At 42.1% G+C, this 16,672-nt stretch overlaps 1 protein-coding gene across 6 annotated transcripts in view; it reads right to left on the minus strand.

The window, feature by feature from the left end:
* Positions 1-16,672, minus strand: part of GALNT1 (polypeptide N-acetylgalactosaminyltransferase 1) — a 150,302-nt gene that overhangs the window by 68,030 nt on the left and 65,600 nt on the right. For all 6 annotated transcript variants that reach the window (XM_089305805.1, XM_051851988.2, XM_051851985.3 and 3 more), the window contains one exon: positions 6,072-6,246. In XM_089305805.1, the coding sequence (XP_089161931.1) occupies positions 6,072-6,246 (175 nt within the window). The remainder of the gene's footprint in view (positions 1-6,071; positions 6,247-16,672) is intronic.

Genomic DNA, 16,672 nt, shown 5'->3' on the forward strand with positions numbered 1-16,672 from the left:
AGTTCTGGGCTCCTAGCTCTGGCCTGGCCCAGTCTTGGGTGTTAGAGGAGAATTTGGGGAGGAAAACGGCAGATGGAAGATCTTTGTCTGTTGCTCTGCCTTTAAAAACAAAAAAACAACCAATCCAAGTCAAACAGATTGTGTTACTATACAGGTTAGGTTCCCTGCCCATGATGAAAGTAATCTAGAAATCAATAATTTTTTTTTAAAAAAATGAGAAATCAAAAGAAAAAAGAAATATACATAAACTTTAAAATGTACTTCCAAATCATTCTGGGTTAAACAGAAATCAAACAGGAAGTACAAACTATTTACAAATAAATACGGATAAGAGCAGTACACATAAAGCTAGCAGGATGCACTAAAATAACTCACAGATGCAATCTCTAATGAATTCATTACGTTAGTATTTTAAATGGGTTGGCATTTAACTAAAGAAAATAACAGATTAAAGAGAAAACAGAAGCAAATTACAGAGAAAACAGATTTTAAAATAATTGGATAAACAAAAGGAAGAGCTTCTCTTTTGAAAAAAATGAAAAATTGCAAATTGTTAATAAGAATGTTTAAGGGAAAAAGAAAAAAGTATCAATGTGAAAAATGACAAGAGACATAATTATAGTTCTAGTAGTGAAAAACAATATAAAATCCAAACCTACTGAAGATAACTCTATGAACAAATAGCCAAAGATCCAGGATTTCCAGGTCATTATAAATTATTCAAACCTCTAATTGCTATTTGGTTAAATAAAGGTCCTGATTGCTAAAGCATTCTATTGTGCTCTTTGGAATTCATGGTTAATGTCATCAGTAAAATCCCCTGTATTATCCGGCGCCGCGGCTCACTAGGCTAATCCTCCGCCTTGCGGCGCCAGCACACCAGGTTCTAGTCCCGGTCGGGGTGCCGGATTCTGTCCCGGTTGCCCCTCTTCCAGGCCAGCTCTCTGCTATGGCCAGGGAGTGCAGTGGAGGATGGCCCAGGTACTTGGGCTCTGCACTCCATGGGAGACCAGGATAAGTACCTGGCTCCTGCCATCGGATCAGCGCGGTGCACCAGCCGCAGTGCACCGGCCGCAGCGGCCATTGGAGGGTGAACCAACGGCAATAGGAAGACCTTTCTCTCTGTCTCTCTCTCTGTCCACTCTGCCTGTCAAAAAAAAAAAAAAAAATCCCCTGTATTCACAATTTCTTTTCTGAACATTCCCTTCCTCTTGTAGCATGAATTAAAGTATCATCAGGAATATGCTGTCCAGGTGGTCTTTAACATCCATGCACCGAGGAATCCTGCAGGGAGAAGGAGGTGTTTTGTTCCTCACTGATTCTAGACAACAGCTTCTCCCTCTTCAGGCGGCTCAAGGTCTTTGAAGAACAAACCATCTGAAATTTCGCCCTTCCTTATTAGTCATCTAGCAGCTTCTCTATGAATTTTGTCACTATGCTTAAGACATTCTTGATCACTTCAATATCCATGTAACCCACTTATCAATCCTCTGATTCTTTAGATCTTTGTTCTGCCCTTCCCCTCTATTGAGACTGAAATACACACATTATTTCATGCTATACTCCTAGCTACTATTTACTTTTTTTCAAGATTTATTTTTTTATTTATTTTAAAAAGCTACAAAGAAAGGTAGAGAGAGAGGTCTTCCATTCACTGGTTCACTCCCCAGATGACCGCAACAGCCAGAGCTGTGCCAGTCCGAAGCCAGGAGCCAGGAGCTTCCTCCGGGTTCCTGACATGGGTGTAGGGGCCCAAGGACTTGGGCCATCCTCCACTGCTTTCCCAGGCCATAGCAGAGAGCTGGATCAGAAGAGGAGCAGCCGGACCAGAACTGGCACCCATATGGGATGCCGGTGCCTCAAGCCAGGGCTTTAATCCACTGCACCACAGTGCCAGCCCCCCAACTATTTACTTTTATGTCATACCTCCCCCAAGCCCATGTCTGATAATCTCTATTTAATAATCCCAGTCTCTGGTCACCATTTCCTACTCACTCTCCAACCCTCCATGCCCCAATCCTGCTTTGTTCTCATTCCAATAATATAGTTTTGTCACTGAAACCTCTAGTCCTTACTTTTCATCTTTTTACTTCCTTTTTTTTTTTAAATTACTTATTGTATTTATTTAAAAGAGAGGCGGAGAGGGAGAGGGAGATGGGGAGGGGGAGGGGAGGGGGGAGAGGGAGGGGGAGGGAGAGGGAGGTCTTTCATCCATTGGTTCATTCCCCAAATTGCCATAACGGCCAGAGCTGAGCAGATCCAAAGCCAGGAGCCAGGAGCTTCTTCCAGGTCTTCCATGTGGTGCATGGACCCAAGGACTTGGGACATCCTCCACTGCTTTCCCAGGTGCATTAGCAGGGAGCTGGATTGTAAGTGGAGCTGCTGGGACTCGAACCTGCACCCACACAGGATACCTAGGTTGCAGGCAGGGGCTTTAACCTGCTGTGCCAGCCATCTTTTTACTTTCTATTAACCTCTACACTTCTTAGTTCCAGGGCTCCTTATTATTAATCACTATCTTGTATCTTTCTGTTTCTCTGCAACACTCGTCTGGCTTTCCATTCAACCTGTTGACTGGTCTTGCATGTGTATCTGAGCTGCCAAATGTGGCTAAAGAAAATATATGGGGTCCAGCACTGTGGCACAGCAGGTAAAGCTGCTCCATGTGACAATGGTAGGTATCCCATATGGGTGCTGGTTCGTGTGACGGATGCTCCATATCCAATTTAGCTCCTTGCTAATGGCATAGGAAAAGCAGCAGAACACGGCCCAAGTGCTTGGGCCCTGCCACCCATGTGGGATGAAGCTCTTGGCTTCTGGCTTTGGCCTGGCCCAATGCTGGCTGTTGTGCCCTCTAGGGGAGTGAAACCAGTGGATGAAAATCTCTCTCTCTGTCTCTCCCTCTCTGTAACACTGACTTTCAAAATATATAAACAAATCCTTAAAAAAAAAAAAAAAAAAAAAAAAAAAAGGAAAGAAAACATACGACCATGCCAAGTGGCCTCATTTTAAATTTACCACAACAAACCTCAAGCACACTCTTAGTATTATCCAGTAATCCTATTGAATTTTCTAATGAACTTCAAACTGTTTCACACCTCCAGTTTTCCAGTACTTCTCCCATCCTCCTCATTCATAGTTCACATTGTTTCCAATTTCCCCCAAAAATAAAAAATAAATAAAAGCCATCAATGAGAATTTCTATACTCACATCAACACACTTACCATCCTGTATGCATCTGTGATCATAAACAGTGTGCTCTACCTGCTACACAGTGTCTGAATTACCTCTGTTCGAACTATAGCCAACCACATCCCTTCTCACCTACTCAAGTGTTGGGCTCTTGCTATGATACTCCCCTCTTAAATTTTCTCCCAACTGGAGCAAACACACCGTACTATATACCACCTTTAAAGGACAACACATTTCCTCCTCTTCACAGCAGCCTTGCCTCAGTAGCACAGCTATGCTGCAGTCTCCACTACTTCACCTCCTACTTGTTTTCAGGCTGATTTTATTAAGTACAACAGAAATACAGACTGCACAGAACCCAAATTTGAGCTGAATGAGTTTCAGCACAGCAACACCCATGAAATCAACCACTTCTCAGATGAAGAAACCGAATACTATCAGCACCACAAGTGCCCCCGCTCTTGTATCACTTTTCCTTCCCAAATGTAACTAATCACTAGCCCCACACTTTTTTAAAAATTTATTTTATTTATTTGAAAGACAGAGTTACATAGAGAGGTAGAGCGAGAGAGGTCGTCCATCTACTGGTTCACTTCATCCGCTGGTAGCCAGAGCTGAGCTGCTCTGAAGCCAGGAGCCAAGAGCTTTTTCCAGGTCTCCCATGTATGTGCAGGGGCCCCACCGCTTGGGCCATCTTCTTTTTTTTTTTTTTTTTTTTTTTTTTTTTGACAGGCAGAGTGGACAGTGAGAGAGAGAGACAGAGAGAAAGGTCTTCCTTTGCCGTTGGTTCACCCTCCAATGGCCGCCGCGGCCGGCACGCTGCGGCCAGCGCACCGCGCTGATCCGATGGCAGGAGCCAGGAGCCAGGTGCTTTTCCTGGTCTCCCATGGGGTGCAGGGCCCAAGCACCTGGGCCATCCTCCACTGCACTCCCTGACCACAGCAGAGGGCTGGCCTGGAAGAGGGGCAACCGGGACAGAATCCAGTGCCCCGACCGGGACTAGAACCCGGTGTGCCGGCGCCGCTAGGTGGAGGATTAGCCTAGTGAGCCGCGGCGCCGGCCTGGGCCATCTTCTAATCCAGCTCCCTGCTAGTATGTCTGGGAAAGGAGTGGGAGATGATCCAAGTGCTCGAAACCTTGTAATCACATGGGAGACCTGGATGGAGTTCCTGGCTCCTGGCTTCAGGCTAGCCCAGCCCCGACCATTGCAGCATTTGAGGAGTGAACCAACACATAGAAGATCTCATTCTCTCTGTCTCTGCCTCTGTCTGTCACTCACTCTGCCTTTCAAATAAAATAAAATAAATCTTTAAAAAAAATAGGATATCATAAAGTTGAATATGAACCCTGAATATTGAATGGGGCTTCTGCATAAGGAGAACCAGCCTGTGCCTTCTACTTGGAGAATCTCCAATGTCAAGTTCTGTAGGGTTTTTCCCCCCTTTAGGGGTGGTCCTTTTTGCTCCTGCTGCTTCTCTAGAACTAGTCCAATTCTGCTGATAAAGATCCTCCAACTTCTTGCCTAGAAAAGGAAAAGCTTGGCTGTCAGCCTTAATGGGAGCCACATAAGGCAAGGTGGCTAAGGGGTCTCAGCAGTCAGAATATACATGTGCACTTAATCTACTTGTTAGATCACAGTATCCAGGCTTTTAAAAACTGGGCTGGGGCCGGCACTGTGGCGCAGCAGGTTAAAGCCCTGGCCTGAAGCACGGGCATCTCATATGTGCACCAGTGGCTCCTCTTCCTATCTAGCTCTCTGCTATGGCCTGGGAAAGCAGTAGAAGATGGCCCAAGTCCTTGGGCCCCTGCACTCCCATGGAAGATCCAAAAGAAACTCTCGGCTCCTGGCTTCAGATTGGCACAGCTCCAGCCGTTGTGGCCATCTGGGGAGTGAACCAGAGGATGGAAGACCTCTCTCTCTGTCTCTACCTCTCTCTGTAAATCTTTCAAATAAGTAAAAAACAAAACAAAACAAACAAACAAAAAACAGCCTATTTGTCCACTAGCATAGATAGTTTTTATTACCTTCTTCACATGGAGCAACTCAACCTATTATATATTGCAGACAGAAACACGAGTTGGTACATTTTAGAAAAATGTTTGGCAGCACACACTAAATGAATACAAATGTATAACCTATTTGCTTCCCCAATACATACCAAATAAAAATGAAAGTTTAAGTATTCCAAAAAACATGCACAAGAATGTCACAATAGTTTTAACTCATAACAATCAGAATGTGAAACAACCCAAATGTCTATCAGTGTATAAATAAACTATGGGAATATTCACATAGCCTATCACTACACTGCGAAGGAAACAAATAAACTTCTGATACATAAAACATAACTCTCAAAGACATGAAAGGGTATATATACTGAATGAATCCATTTATAAAAAATTCACAAGGGATAAGACCCATCGGTGTTTAGAGAGGTCAAAGAAATGGTTGTCTAATGAAAATAAGAAAACTCTTTTGTATGGAAATGTTCTGTCTTGATTTAGATAGTACACGGGGATGTATACAAATGTAAAAACTCATTAAGCAGATACACTTAGGACTATGTGCTTCACTGTTTCAAGACACACATGGCTTGATTGTTTTTATAAAAGGGTTGAATATATGAATAGTTTGGTAGAAATGAAATTTAAAATCCCCAACCAATCCATCAAGATAAAGAATTATTTACCAATGCCTGAAATATATAGTCCTAATGATCAGAACTATCTTGATTATTGTATCAGCATTGTTTTAACTGGGGTAAGTGGTAACTTAGTAATACAGCATTCACTTTAAGAACAATCAGCACTAAGGTACAATTTACTGGGAATTCAGAACATGTTTTCAGATATAACCAGGGTCACAATAGGTACTTACCCTTCTAGCCTAACATCTGGTAAAGATCTGTTGAGTGCAATCATCTCACTTGCCATTAAATTGAACTGATTGATTTTAAACATCTCCTTCATCTTTTCTTGATCCTCTTTAGGAATAACGACTGGTTTCCCCATTTCTCCAGGACCTTCGTGAGGCTTTTGTACTGGCTCTAGAACTAAGAAGAAAACACAACTAGTATTTTTTTTTCATAGTATGATTCTGTTTAATAACATCAGAGTCTAAACTGTACCCTCAACATTGAGAGCCATCTCTGAGCCCACCCTCTCTCAATCTGTTAACATCTCCAAGGGGGCCAGCCTGTCTTCCACTTCCACCCTAAGTATCCTAACCCAAAAATTCTTCAACTTGCACCTTTCATCTGATTTCAGGCATAGCATTGGTCTTCTCATCTCAAATACTGTCATACTAACCTCCCTAACACATAGCCTTATTAGGTCCATGGTCTCCTAAAGCCCAACTTTTTTGTAACAAAGAATTTAACCCAACTTTCCAAATCCATCACTTAATGGGCCTGCCTCACCCATCCCCCAATAGTTCATCCTTCTGTCAAACAGCCAGTCTTACCTTCTGTCAAATGTTTTATGTTTTCTTGCTTCCATATCTTTTCTCATACAGGTCCTCTCCCTTGCAACCCCTTCCTACTCTGATCTCTGCAATATCAAATCCTTATTTGTCCTTCCAGACCCAACTAAAGTGGTTTTCTCACCTCAAGTTTTTCTGAATCTTTCTATAGTGATCATTTGCTCATCAGCTACCCCACCATTTACAGGTCTCTAGGTAACTGCTACCTCTTCCTATAATAACTGTTAAACTTGTGTTACACAGTCTTCCTTCCCAATTATGATCTTTCTGGCTTTGATTCATCCATGTACCTTCTGTGGAGTTTAATTAGCATAGTGCCTTATATGATTTTTTTAGCTATATACTGAATTAATATGTAAGTAAATACATCATTCAAAATAGATCAAGATGAAAATTCTAGACTTGATAATAGTAGACGTAATAATCAGCTTTATGTAAAGCTTCATGAAAAGGATTTAATCAGATGTAATAGGATATATGGATATTGTACATATTAAAAAATACATATATAAACATATATATGATATACATTTTAAAAATGCCAGATTAGTAATACCAAAACCTTGTTCTTTTTATAAACAATATTTATCTGAAAGGCAGTGTCAGAGTCAGAGAGAGAGATCAATTGATCTTCCATCTGCGGTTTTACTTCCCAAATGGACACAAGGCTGGGGCACGGCCAGGCCAGGCCAAAGCCAGGAGCCTGGATCTCCATCTGGGTCTCCCACGTGGGTGTCAAGAGCCCAAGCACTTGGGACATCTTGTTACTCTCCCAGGTGCATTAGCAATGAGCTGTGTTGGAAGTAGAGCAGCCAGTTCTCAAACCAGTGCCCATAAGGCAAGCCACTGACTTAACCTGCTGTGCTACAATGCTGGTCCCAGCCCTGTTCTTTATTATATGATTTTTAAACTACAGGTGTATTGATGTATTTATCCAAAAGGCAGAGCGACAGAGGGAGAGGAAAAGAGAAAGGGAAGAGGAGCTCCATCCTGGTCTCCCATATGGGTGGCAAGGGCCCAAGCGATTGGGTCATCACCTACTGCCGTCAGAGGTGTATTAGCAGGAAGCTGGATCAGAAGCGAAGAAGCCAGTACTTGAACTGGCACTGTGATATGGTATGTCAGTGTCCTGAGTAGCAGTTTAATCTGCTGCACCTCAAGGCCAGCCCTTATAATACTGTTCCAAGAAAAACCGGTTCTGTGGTATCTTAACCTATCATCTAAAAGGGGAGAGAAAGGGCTAGTGTTTTGGCATAGTGGGTTAAAGGCACAAACTGTGATGCTGGCATCCCACAGGAGCACTGGTTCAATTCCGAGCTGCTCCACTTCTGATCCAGCTCCCTGATAACGTGCCCAAGAAAACAGCGGAAGATGACCCAAGTGTTTAGGCCCCTGAACCCATGTTGGGGAGCCAGATGAAGCTCCTGCTTAGGCGTGGCCCAACCCTGGTCATTGCAGCCATTTGGGGAAGTAGAAGATCTCTTTCTGTATCTCTTCCTTTTTCTCACCTTTTTTTTTTTTTTTTTTTTTTTTGGACAGGCAGGGTTAGACAGTGAGAGAGAGTGAGAGTGAGAGAGAGAGAAAGGTCTTCCTTCCGTTGGTTCAACCCCAAAATGGCCACTACGGCACTGCACTGCACTGCACTGATCTGAAGCTAGGAGCCAGGTGCTTCTCCTGGTCTCCCATGCGCGTGCAGGGCCCAAGCACTTGGGGCATCCTCCACTGCACTCCCGGACCACAGCAGAAAGCTAGACTGGAAGAGGGGCAACTGGGACAGAACCCAGTGCCCCAAGCGCAACTTGACCCCAGGGTACTGGCGCTGCAAGCGGAGGATTAGCCCACTGAGCCGTGGTGCCGGCCTCTCTCTTTCAAATAGATAGATAAATCTTTTAAAGGAGAGGGGTGAGATAATGGGTCAAGCCAAGAATGGTATAAAAATATGTTTTATACATTACTTAATTTTTTTAAATATTTATTTTATTTATTTGAAAGAGTTACAGAAAGAGAGGTCTTCCATCCACTGGTTCACTACCCAGATGGCCACAAGAGCCAGAGCTGCACAGATCTGAAGCCAGGAGCCAGGAGCTTCTTGCGGGTCTCCCACGTGGGTGCAGGGGCCCGAGGACTTGGGCCATCTTCTACTGCTTTCCCAGGACAGAGCAGAGAGCTGGATTAGAAGAGGAGCAGCTGGGACTAGAACCATCGCCTATAGGGGATTGCTGGCACTTCAGGCTGGGGCTTTAACCCACTGTGCCACAGCGCCAGCCCCTACTCGTTTATTTTTAAAGCTGAAAGTTTTGTTTTCCCGTAGATTGTTTTTTGGGTGTCCTTGAAAGGTTGCTACCAAAAAGGGGTGACATAAAGGCATCAGAAAAGCCACTCTCTTTAGTCAGGCTTCCTCATGTTCCAGAACAATACTAGCTGAAAAGCTGTTCTGTAGAATGATCATTCTAGATGGTGGCACAAAACCAATGACCTGACACCAGGGCTGCAGAAGATGAAATTATTGTGTTCTGAACAACTCTGTCCAGAATATAAAAATCTATTTCAGAGAACCATGAAGGAAAAAAGTATACAAAAACAGTGATTTCCCCTTTTCTCAGAAAAAAAAAGTGCTTTTAAGAGAAATATTACAATATTAGAAAACTCAATAATACAATTTTTAAACACAAATCTTTAAATTTTGTCACCTAAAAGGGAAGGGAAGGGGCTGGTGTTGTGGTGTAGCGGGTTAAAGCCACAGACTGAGATGTAACAAGTAATATAAATTTCTAAACACAAGCTCCTCAAATATAAGGTTAGCAGATTTAAAAAACAATTTCAGTAAGTGTAATAAAAACCATAAAATAAATACTGAAATGCCGCATGTAAGCTTTCAGAAGCATAGATTATAAAACTATTCATAATTTCTGCTTATTTATTAACTTTCCCTGAAAGTAAAGAGCAATCAACAGATTTTGGGAGTAAACATTCTGGGGTCAATAAAAAGCAGCAGAGTTGTGGAGGAGGCAATGATTGTTGGTGGATGAAACAGACAACTAAAAAGTAGGTGGGAGACATCTGGTGGCCCTGATACAAATATTCTTTTTGCCTGTGTCCTGATTCAGTTTCACATGATACTTTAAAAAAAATTAAGCCAAGTATTTACATGCTTCCCACTTTGTAAATCAAGAGTATTAGTCACATACATACACACACACACACACACACACACACACGTATAAAATGTGTTCTGCTGGGAATGGGGGGAAAATGCTGAATATGACCAAGCCTCTGGATTTAATCACCAATTTGTAAGAAACACAGGTGACAAAGGGAAACAATAAATATAAAAAAAGATGTAAATCCTGACTCTGGGACCCTGGAAAAGAAAAACAATCCAATTTCCTCTTCTTCAACAACAAAAACAGGTTAGGGTGAGGCACAAAGATAAAACGTAATCCTCCATTCCACAAGACTAGCCACAAGCTGACAATTCTAGAAGACATCTTTGATGAAAACATGGGAGTTTAATTTTCTATTCTACTTTTGTTTGCATCTGAAAATTTCCATGAGGAGATATGAAATAGGATTCAAAAACTGTTGCTATAAATACTTCAATGTATAAATTTGATGGCTATAACACAAGGAACTATATGGCCAGAAACTCAAAATCTTGTTCCATCACTGATGACCCTGAGATCTTAAGAGAACCAGACAATGGGTCAGTGCTGTGGCGTAGTGGATTAAGCTACTGCCTACAGTGCCAGCATCTCAGATAGGCACCAGTTGGAGTACCAGCTGCTCTATTTCTGATTCAGCTCCTGGCTAATGTGCCTGGGAAAGCAATGGAAGATGGTCTAAGCCCTTAGGCCTCTGCACCCATGTGGGAGACTGAGAAGTTGTTCCTGGCTCCTGGCTTCAGACTAGCCCATCTCCAGCCATGGTGGCCATTTGGGGAGTGAGCAAGTGGATGGAAGATCTCTCTCTGCCTCTGCTTCTCCCTCTCTGTAACTCTACCTTTCAAGTAAAATAAATAATTCTTAAAAAGAGGGAGAGGGAGGAGGGAGAGGGAGAGAGAGTGGGAGAGGAAAAATAGAGAGGGAGGGGGAGGGGGAGAGGGGGAGGAGGAAGGGGGAGGAGGAAGGGGGAGGGGAAAGGGAGGGAGAGAAGGGGAAGGGGGAGAGAGGGGGAGAGGAGGAGAGGGAGGGGAGAGAGGGAGTGAGGGGAGAGAGGGAGTGAGGGGAGAGAGGGAGTGAGGGGAGAGGGAGAGGGGGAGGGGGAGACGGATCAAGGGGGGAGGGAGTGAGGGGGGAGGGAGGAGGGAGTGGGGAGAGGGGGGCAAAAACCAGGTAAAAATATTCAACATTAAGTCTGCTTCTGCAATATTTTACAAGTGTGACCACCCGGTACTTACTGATAATCTGAAAATCCAGTATAATGTCCACCTTACTACTCTAATCTATTGATACACATGAGATTTCAGAGCCACATTTAAAACTGTCATTAATCAAATGTGATATGATTACTCCATGACTTCACTATCATGCTCTAAAAAACTACAATATCATAAGGAATTAAATGGATTTGTAATTGGATTTCCCTTGGCAAAGAAACCTGGATAAAATGTATATAGCTAGTAAATATATTTTCACTACTAATGCACTTACAGAATTGGAAAGCAACTAGCAAAAAAATATGGTAAGCATTAACTATCTATGTACTCTCCTTATCAGTCTTTGATATGCGGGTACTTCAAAAAGGACTGAAAAAATGTAAGAATCAAATCAATTTTGGAAAAGAAGTGAAAAGGTGTTCCAAAGTATTATGAGAACAAAACTATTTTATTATATACTTCAGTTAAACCTGTTTTGAGTGACAAGAAGTGTTTCATAAAACCTAACTGTCAAAAAAACTAGAGACCCACTCTGAAAACCTATAAATACAATTAACAAACAGAAGCTACATGATATACATCTGATTGTACTTTAATTTTCTAATTTCTAATGTGTAACTCTTTTCAAATCTCTAATGTGTATTTCCCTCATGAAAGAATAAATATGTGTAAAGTTACATGGTTCCACTTTAGGGAAAAATTACTGATTAAGGGCTAAATTTTATTCTCCAAAATTTATTACACAATCATCATCTTTACTGTCTACAATTCATCCATCCCAAAAAAGTGTTTCTGCTTTTTAACATCTGTGAAATTGGTATAGGACTTAAAACGATAACTGGAATGCTTTTGCTTTCATAGTGGCTTATAAAATAAGTGTTCTATAAACCAAAGTATGTAAAATGCAATGAAATGTAGCACTTCTTTTTTTAATCAAAATATACTCTATAACTAAAATCACTGGCAACTGTCTGCCACTTCAACATTCTTATATTTTTCAGTCCTTGTTCCAATTTCATGCTCAATTCTTAAGACTAAAAATTTCTGAAAGCCTTTACTAATTATATTTTTAAGGTTTTAATAAGTTTTAAGAAATATTTTGTAAGTTTTTCTATAAACTGTTTTCTCAAGGTTTCTTAACGTTTGACAGCTGATATAATTCGAATACAAACATATGAAAATGAATCATTTTATTGATGTGAAAATCTAGTACAGTGCTGGCATGAAGAATCAATTCCTACTTGAAACTACATCTATAAAAATAGTGAATACAGCATTCAAATCCATAAACTGAATACATGAGCTCATTTTTTTAAAGATTTATTTATTTGAAAGGCAGAGTTACAGAGAGAGGGAGAGAAGGAAAGAATAGAGATCATCCATCTGCTGTTTACTCCTCAAATGGTTGCAACAGCTGGGGCTGGGCCACGCCAAAGCCAGAAGCTTCTTCCAGGTCTCCCACATGGGTACATATCTCCCTTTAGATACCTTAAAATTTCTTTTAAATAGCAGGTGCCCTGTAATTAGGTACATATATGTTTATAATATTCACATCTTCCTGTTGAATTGATCCCTTAATCATTACATAGTGCCCCTTTTTTCGTGTGTGTGTGTGTGTGTGTGTGTGTGTTAGTCTATTCTGTCTGGTATTCGGATGGCTACAATAGCTCTTTTTATGGTTTCTGTTAGCATGCAGTATCTTTTTCTATCCTTTCACTTTCACTCTATATGCATCTTTGTTAGTGAGATGTTTCTTGTAGGCAGCAAATAGATGGGTTTTCTTTTATAATCCATTCAGTCTGCCTGTGTCTTTTAACTGAACAGTTGTGGCTATTTACATTCAAGGTGCCTATTGTCAGCAATGACTTTGCCCTGCCATTTTTCCATAAATATTCCTGTTTTTTTCCTTTGGATTTCCTTTGTAGTTTTGGTGAAGAATTTCCTTCCTTTACCTTCTTGTGATGACCATACTTCTGTATTTCTTCTGTGTGCAGCACATCTTTAGCATCTTCTGCACAGCAGGATGAGTGGTGAAAAATTCTTTCGGATTGGCCGGCGCCATGGCTAAATAGGCTAATCCTCCACCTTGCGGTCCCGGCACACTGGGTTCTAGTCCTGGTCGGGGCGCCGGATTCTGTCCCGGTTGCCCCTCTTCCAGGCCAGCTCTCTGCTATGGCCCGGGAGTGCAGTGGAGGATGGCCCAAGTACTTGGTCCTGCACCCCATGGAGACCAGGAAAAGCACCTGGCTCCTGGCTTCGGTTCAGCGTGATGCACCAGCCACAGCGCGCCGGCCGCGGCGGCCACTGGAGGATGAACCAATGGCAAAAGGAAGACCTTTCTCTCTGTCTCTCTCTCTCTCTGTCCACTCTGTCAAAAATAAATAAATAAATAAATAAATAAATTCTTTGAGATTCTGTTTGTCATGGAAGGTCTTCATTTCACCTTTGTTCATAAATGAGAGCTTCACAGGGTATAGTATTCTGGGTTGACAGTTCTTTTCTCTTAAGACTCAGACTACATCTTGCCATTCTATCTTAGCCTGTAGGGTTTCTGACAGGTCTGCTGTGAGTTTAAAAATTGGAGATTCTCTGAAAGCAACACTTTTAGAACTTTTTCTTTGTGTTTTACTGTGGAAAGTTCGACTACAATGTGTCCTGGTGAAGATCTTCTCTGGTAATGTCTATTAGGAGTTCTATGTGCTTCCTTTCCTTGGATGCCCCTTTCTTTCTCCAAACTAGGGAAATTTTCTGCAATTATTTCACTAAAAAGGCCTTTTAATCCTTTCTCATGTCTTCAGGAACCCCTACAACCCGTATGTTGGGTCATTTGATAGTATCCTGTAGATTCCCAACAATGTTTTATAGTTTTCTAATTCCTTCTTCTTATGTTTGGTCTGATTGTATTATTTCCTGTGCTTTGTCTTCTAGCTCAGATATTCTTAATTCTGCTTCAACAATTCTGTTGTTAAGGCTCTCCACTGTATTTTTTATTTGTTCTATTGAATTCTTCATTTCCAAGATTTCATTTTGATTTCTCTTCAAGATCTCAATTTTGTGGGAGAAATTTTCTTTCATGTCATGTATGGATTTTATTAGTTTATGCATTTGCTTTTGATTACTTCTAAGTGATCCTATGATCAATTTTTTGAATTCCATTCCTGGCATTTCTTCAATCTCATCATCTTCACAATCTAGTATTGAGGTGTTGTGTTCTTTTGGGGATGTCATGTTGTCTTCCTTGTTCTTATTTCTTGGATTGGTCCATTTGTTATTCAGCATTTGTGGGGTACTCATTGGTTTCTTTGAGTTTTTGCTGTGGCTTTTATCTTTGGACTATGGCTGATTGGATTAGTGGACTGTGCTTTCAGGGAATAACTAGAGGCATATGGTAGGAGTGGCCAGAGTTCTGTTCAGTGCTCCAGGGTGAAGGGTGTGTCTGAGGTAACACACCCAGTTTTGGCATGGTAAATTTTTTTTAATCAAAGAGGAGGTTTTCTCTTGTCTTTTAGCATAGACTCAGCTGAGCTCCTCTCCTTGAAGGAGACCAGTCCTGGGTGCTAGCCCCAGTGAGTATATTATTCATCCGCTCTGCCACGAGGACCACACAAAGGATCTGTGCAGTCCTCAGTATAAGCTCAGATTCTCCAGCAATGTCTCTTGCCAGGTAACCAGTGAGCCCTGATCATGTGGAGCCTTCCACAGTGCCTGCCCGATGTCCCTGCCACACCCTGAGTCTTCCCACAGAGCCTCGGCAGTTTTCACAGTCCCAGCACACAAGTCTCTCAGAGACACGAGCACCCAGCCCCCAGTCTGTTTTCCCCACAAGACTCAGGAGTCTCCACTTGGCTCAGTGCTGGCGTAGCTGTTACGCATGTCCAAAATGGCACTTGCTCTTTGTCAGCTTGTTAGGGTACCTTTGCAGGATGACTGTGGAGAAAGAAAACATGCCCCCCTTTTGTTTCTCCTCTAGTTTGGTGGGTATACTATCCCCAAAGGGGCTCGAAGCTGGATTCCCTCTTGGTTCTTCCTGCAGCTTTTTTTGCCAGTGGCTTGGGCTGCTACAGTCTGGTCTCCCCTTGTTCCCCAATACTGGAATGGAGGCTCTCAGCTGGTGGGGTCCTAAGTTGCGTGCATCTGTGTCCTCCACGTAGGTCCACTGTGTTCCTCCAATTTACTTAGTTTCCTCTGTTGTTTTCTCCCTAACTCTTCCCTGAGACTGCACTCTTTCCACTTTTTTTAAACTATCTAATCCTAGACTCAGGCAGAAAACTTGAGTTTTCTGCCATCTTAATCCAATCTCTACAAAGCTTCTTAATCATCTTGTCCACAACACACACAGGCCACAGATTTAACTGAAATCCAGCTCCCCTCCAAAACCCCACTGACATCACCTTTCCTTGGAGAATCTTTTGCTTATCACCCTTCTCTCTGGAAGCAATGATATTATCTCACTGCTCCATGTTCTTTTTCAGACTTTGTATTTTGTACAAAACCTACTCCTTTTTGAAGTTCATGCCACTAGTGGTTTTCAAAACTGTGTTAACCTTATAATCTTCTTTCAGAATATACTTTTCATGTGTATTTAAAAAAATTTATTTAGTTTATTTGAAAGGCAGAGAGAGAGAGAGGCAGAGAGAGAGAGAGATCTGCTATCTACTGGTTCACTCCCCAAATGGCCACAACAAGTGGAGCTGAGTCAAAATGAAGCCAAGAGCTAAGAGCTTCTTCCAAGTCTCCCATGTGAGTGGCAGGGGCCCAAACACTTGAACCATGTGTTGCTTTCCCATGCACATTAACAGGGCGCTGGATCAGAAGCAGAGCAGCAGGAAATTGAAATGGTACCCATTGGTAAGCTGGCGCTGCGGGAGGCTGCTTAACCTGTTATGCCACAACGCCAGCCCCTTCATATGATTTTGATATTACACTATTTCACGCACTGAGACTTTGCTCTTTCAAGTATATCTTCTTTCTCTCCATGTTTTAAACCTCTTCCCCAACATAAATAACACATACATACATAAAGAACACCAACTTTGGCTCTATATTTTCTTTTAACCTATTGCACTAGCTCATCTTCCTTGTGCCAAAGCTTCCTAAAGAAAATGCCACGTATCTCTACTACTCCACTGGTACATCAATTCCACTGCCTTCCCTTCCAAGCTTATCATTCCCTAAATTGGCACTTGCCAGGATCAACAAAAACCCCATTACCAAACAAATTACACACACTCCACCTTCATCATAGTAGACTCTGAGTAAATGTCACTCCAGGGCTTCTACTCCCTTTGGCTTCTCATATCTGACTTCCTGAGAACTCTTCTCTTCCTTTAGAGGCCCCCCTAGGACATACTCTTGAACAGTGAATCTTCTTCTAACCCTCCACATGCTCCCTGGCAGCGTGAAGTATATACAGGACTTAGCCTACAACCTACATTCTCCACCTTGACCATTCTTTATGGCAGAACATCCCTATAAACATCTCAAAGAAAATATTTCAAATCCAACTGCATCCATTCAACTGTTCCTCAAAGCTGCTCTTCCTCTGGACCCCTAATTCATACCAATTCATGCAACCAGGGAGACCTGAGAGTCACCTTAAAATCTTTCTTATTTTTAATATTGA

The sequence above is a fragment of the Oryctolagus cuniculus genome, chromosome 10 (genome assembly GCF_051225735.1).
Source record: "Oryctolagus cuniculus isolate XC-2025 breed Fujian yellow rabbit chromosome 10, ASM5122573v1, whole genome shotgun sequence".
Taxonomy (NCBI): domain Eukaryota; kingdom Metazoa; phylum Chordata; class Mammalia; order Lagomorpha; family Leporidae; genus Oryctolagus; species Oryctolagus cuniculus.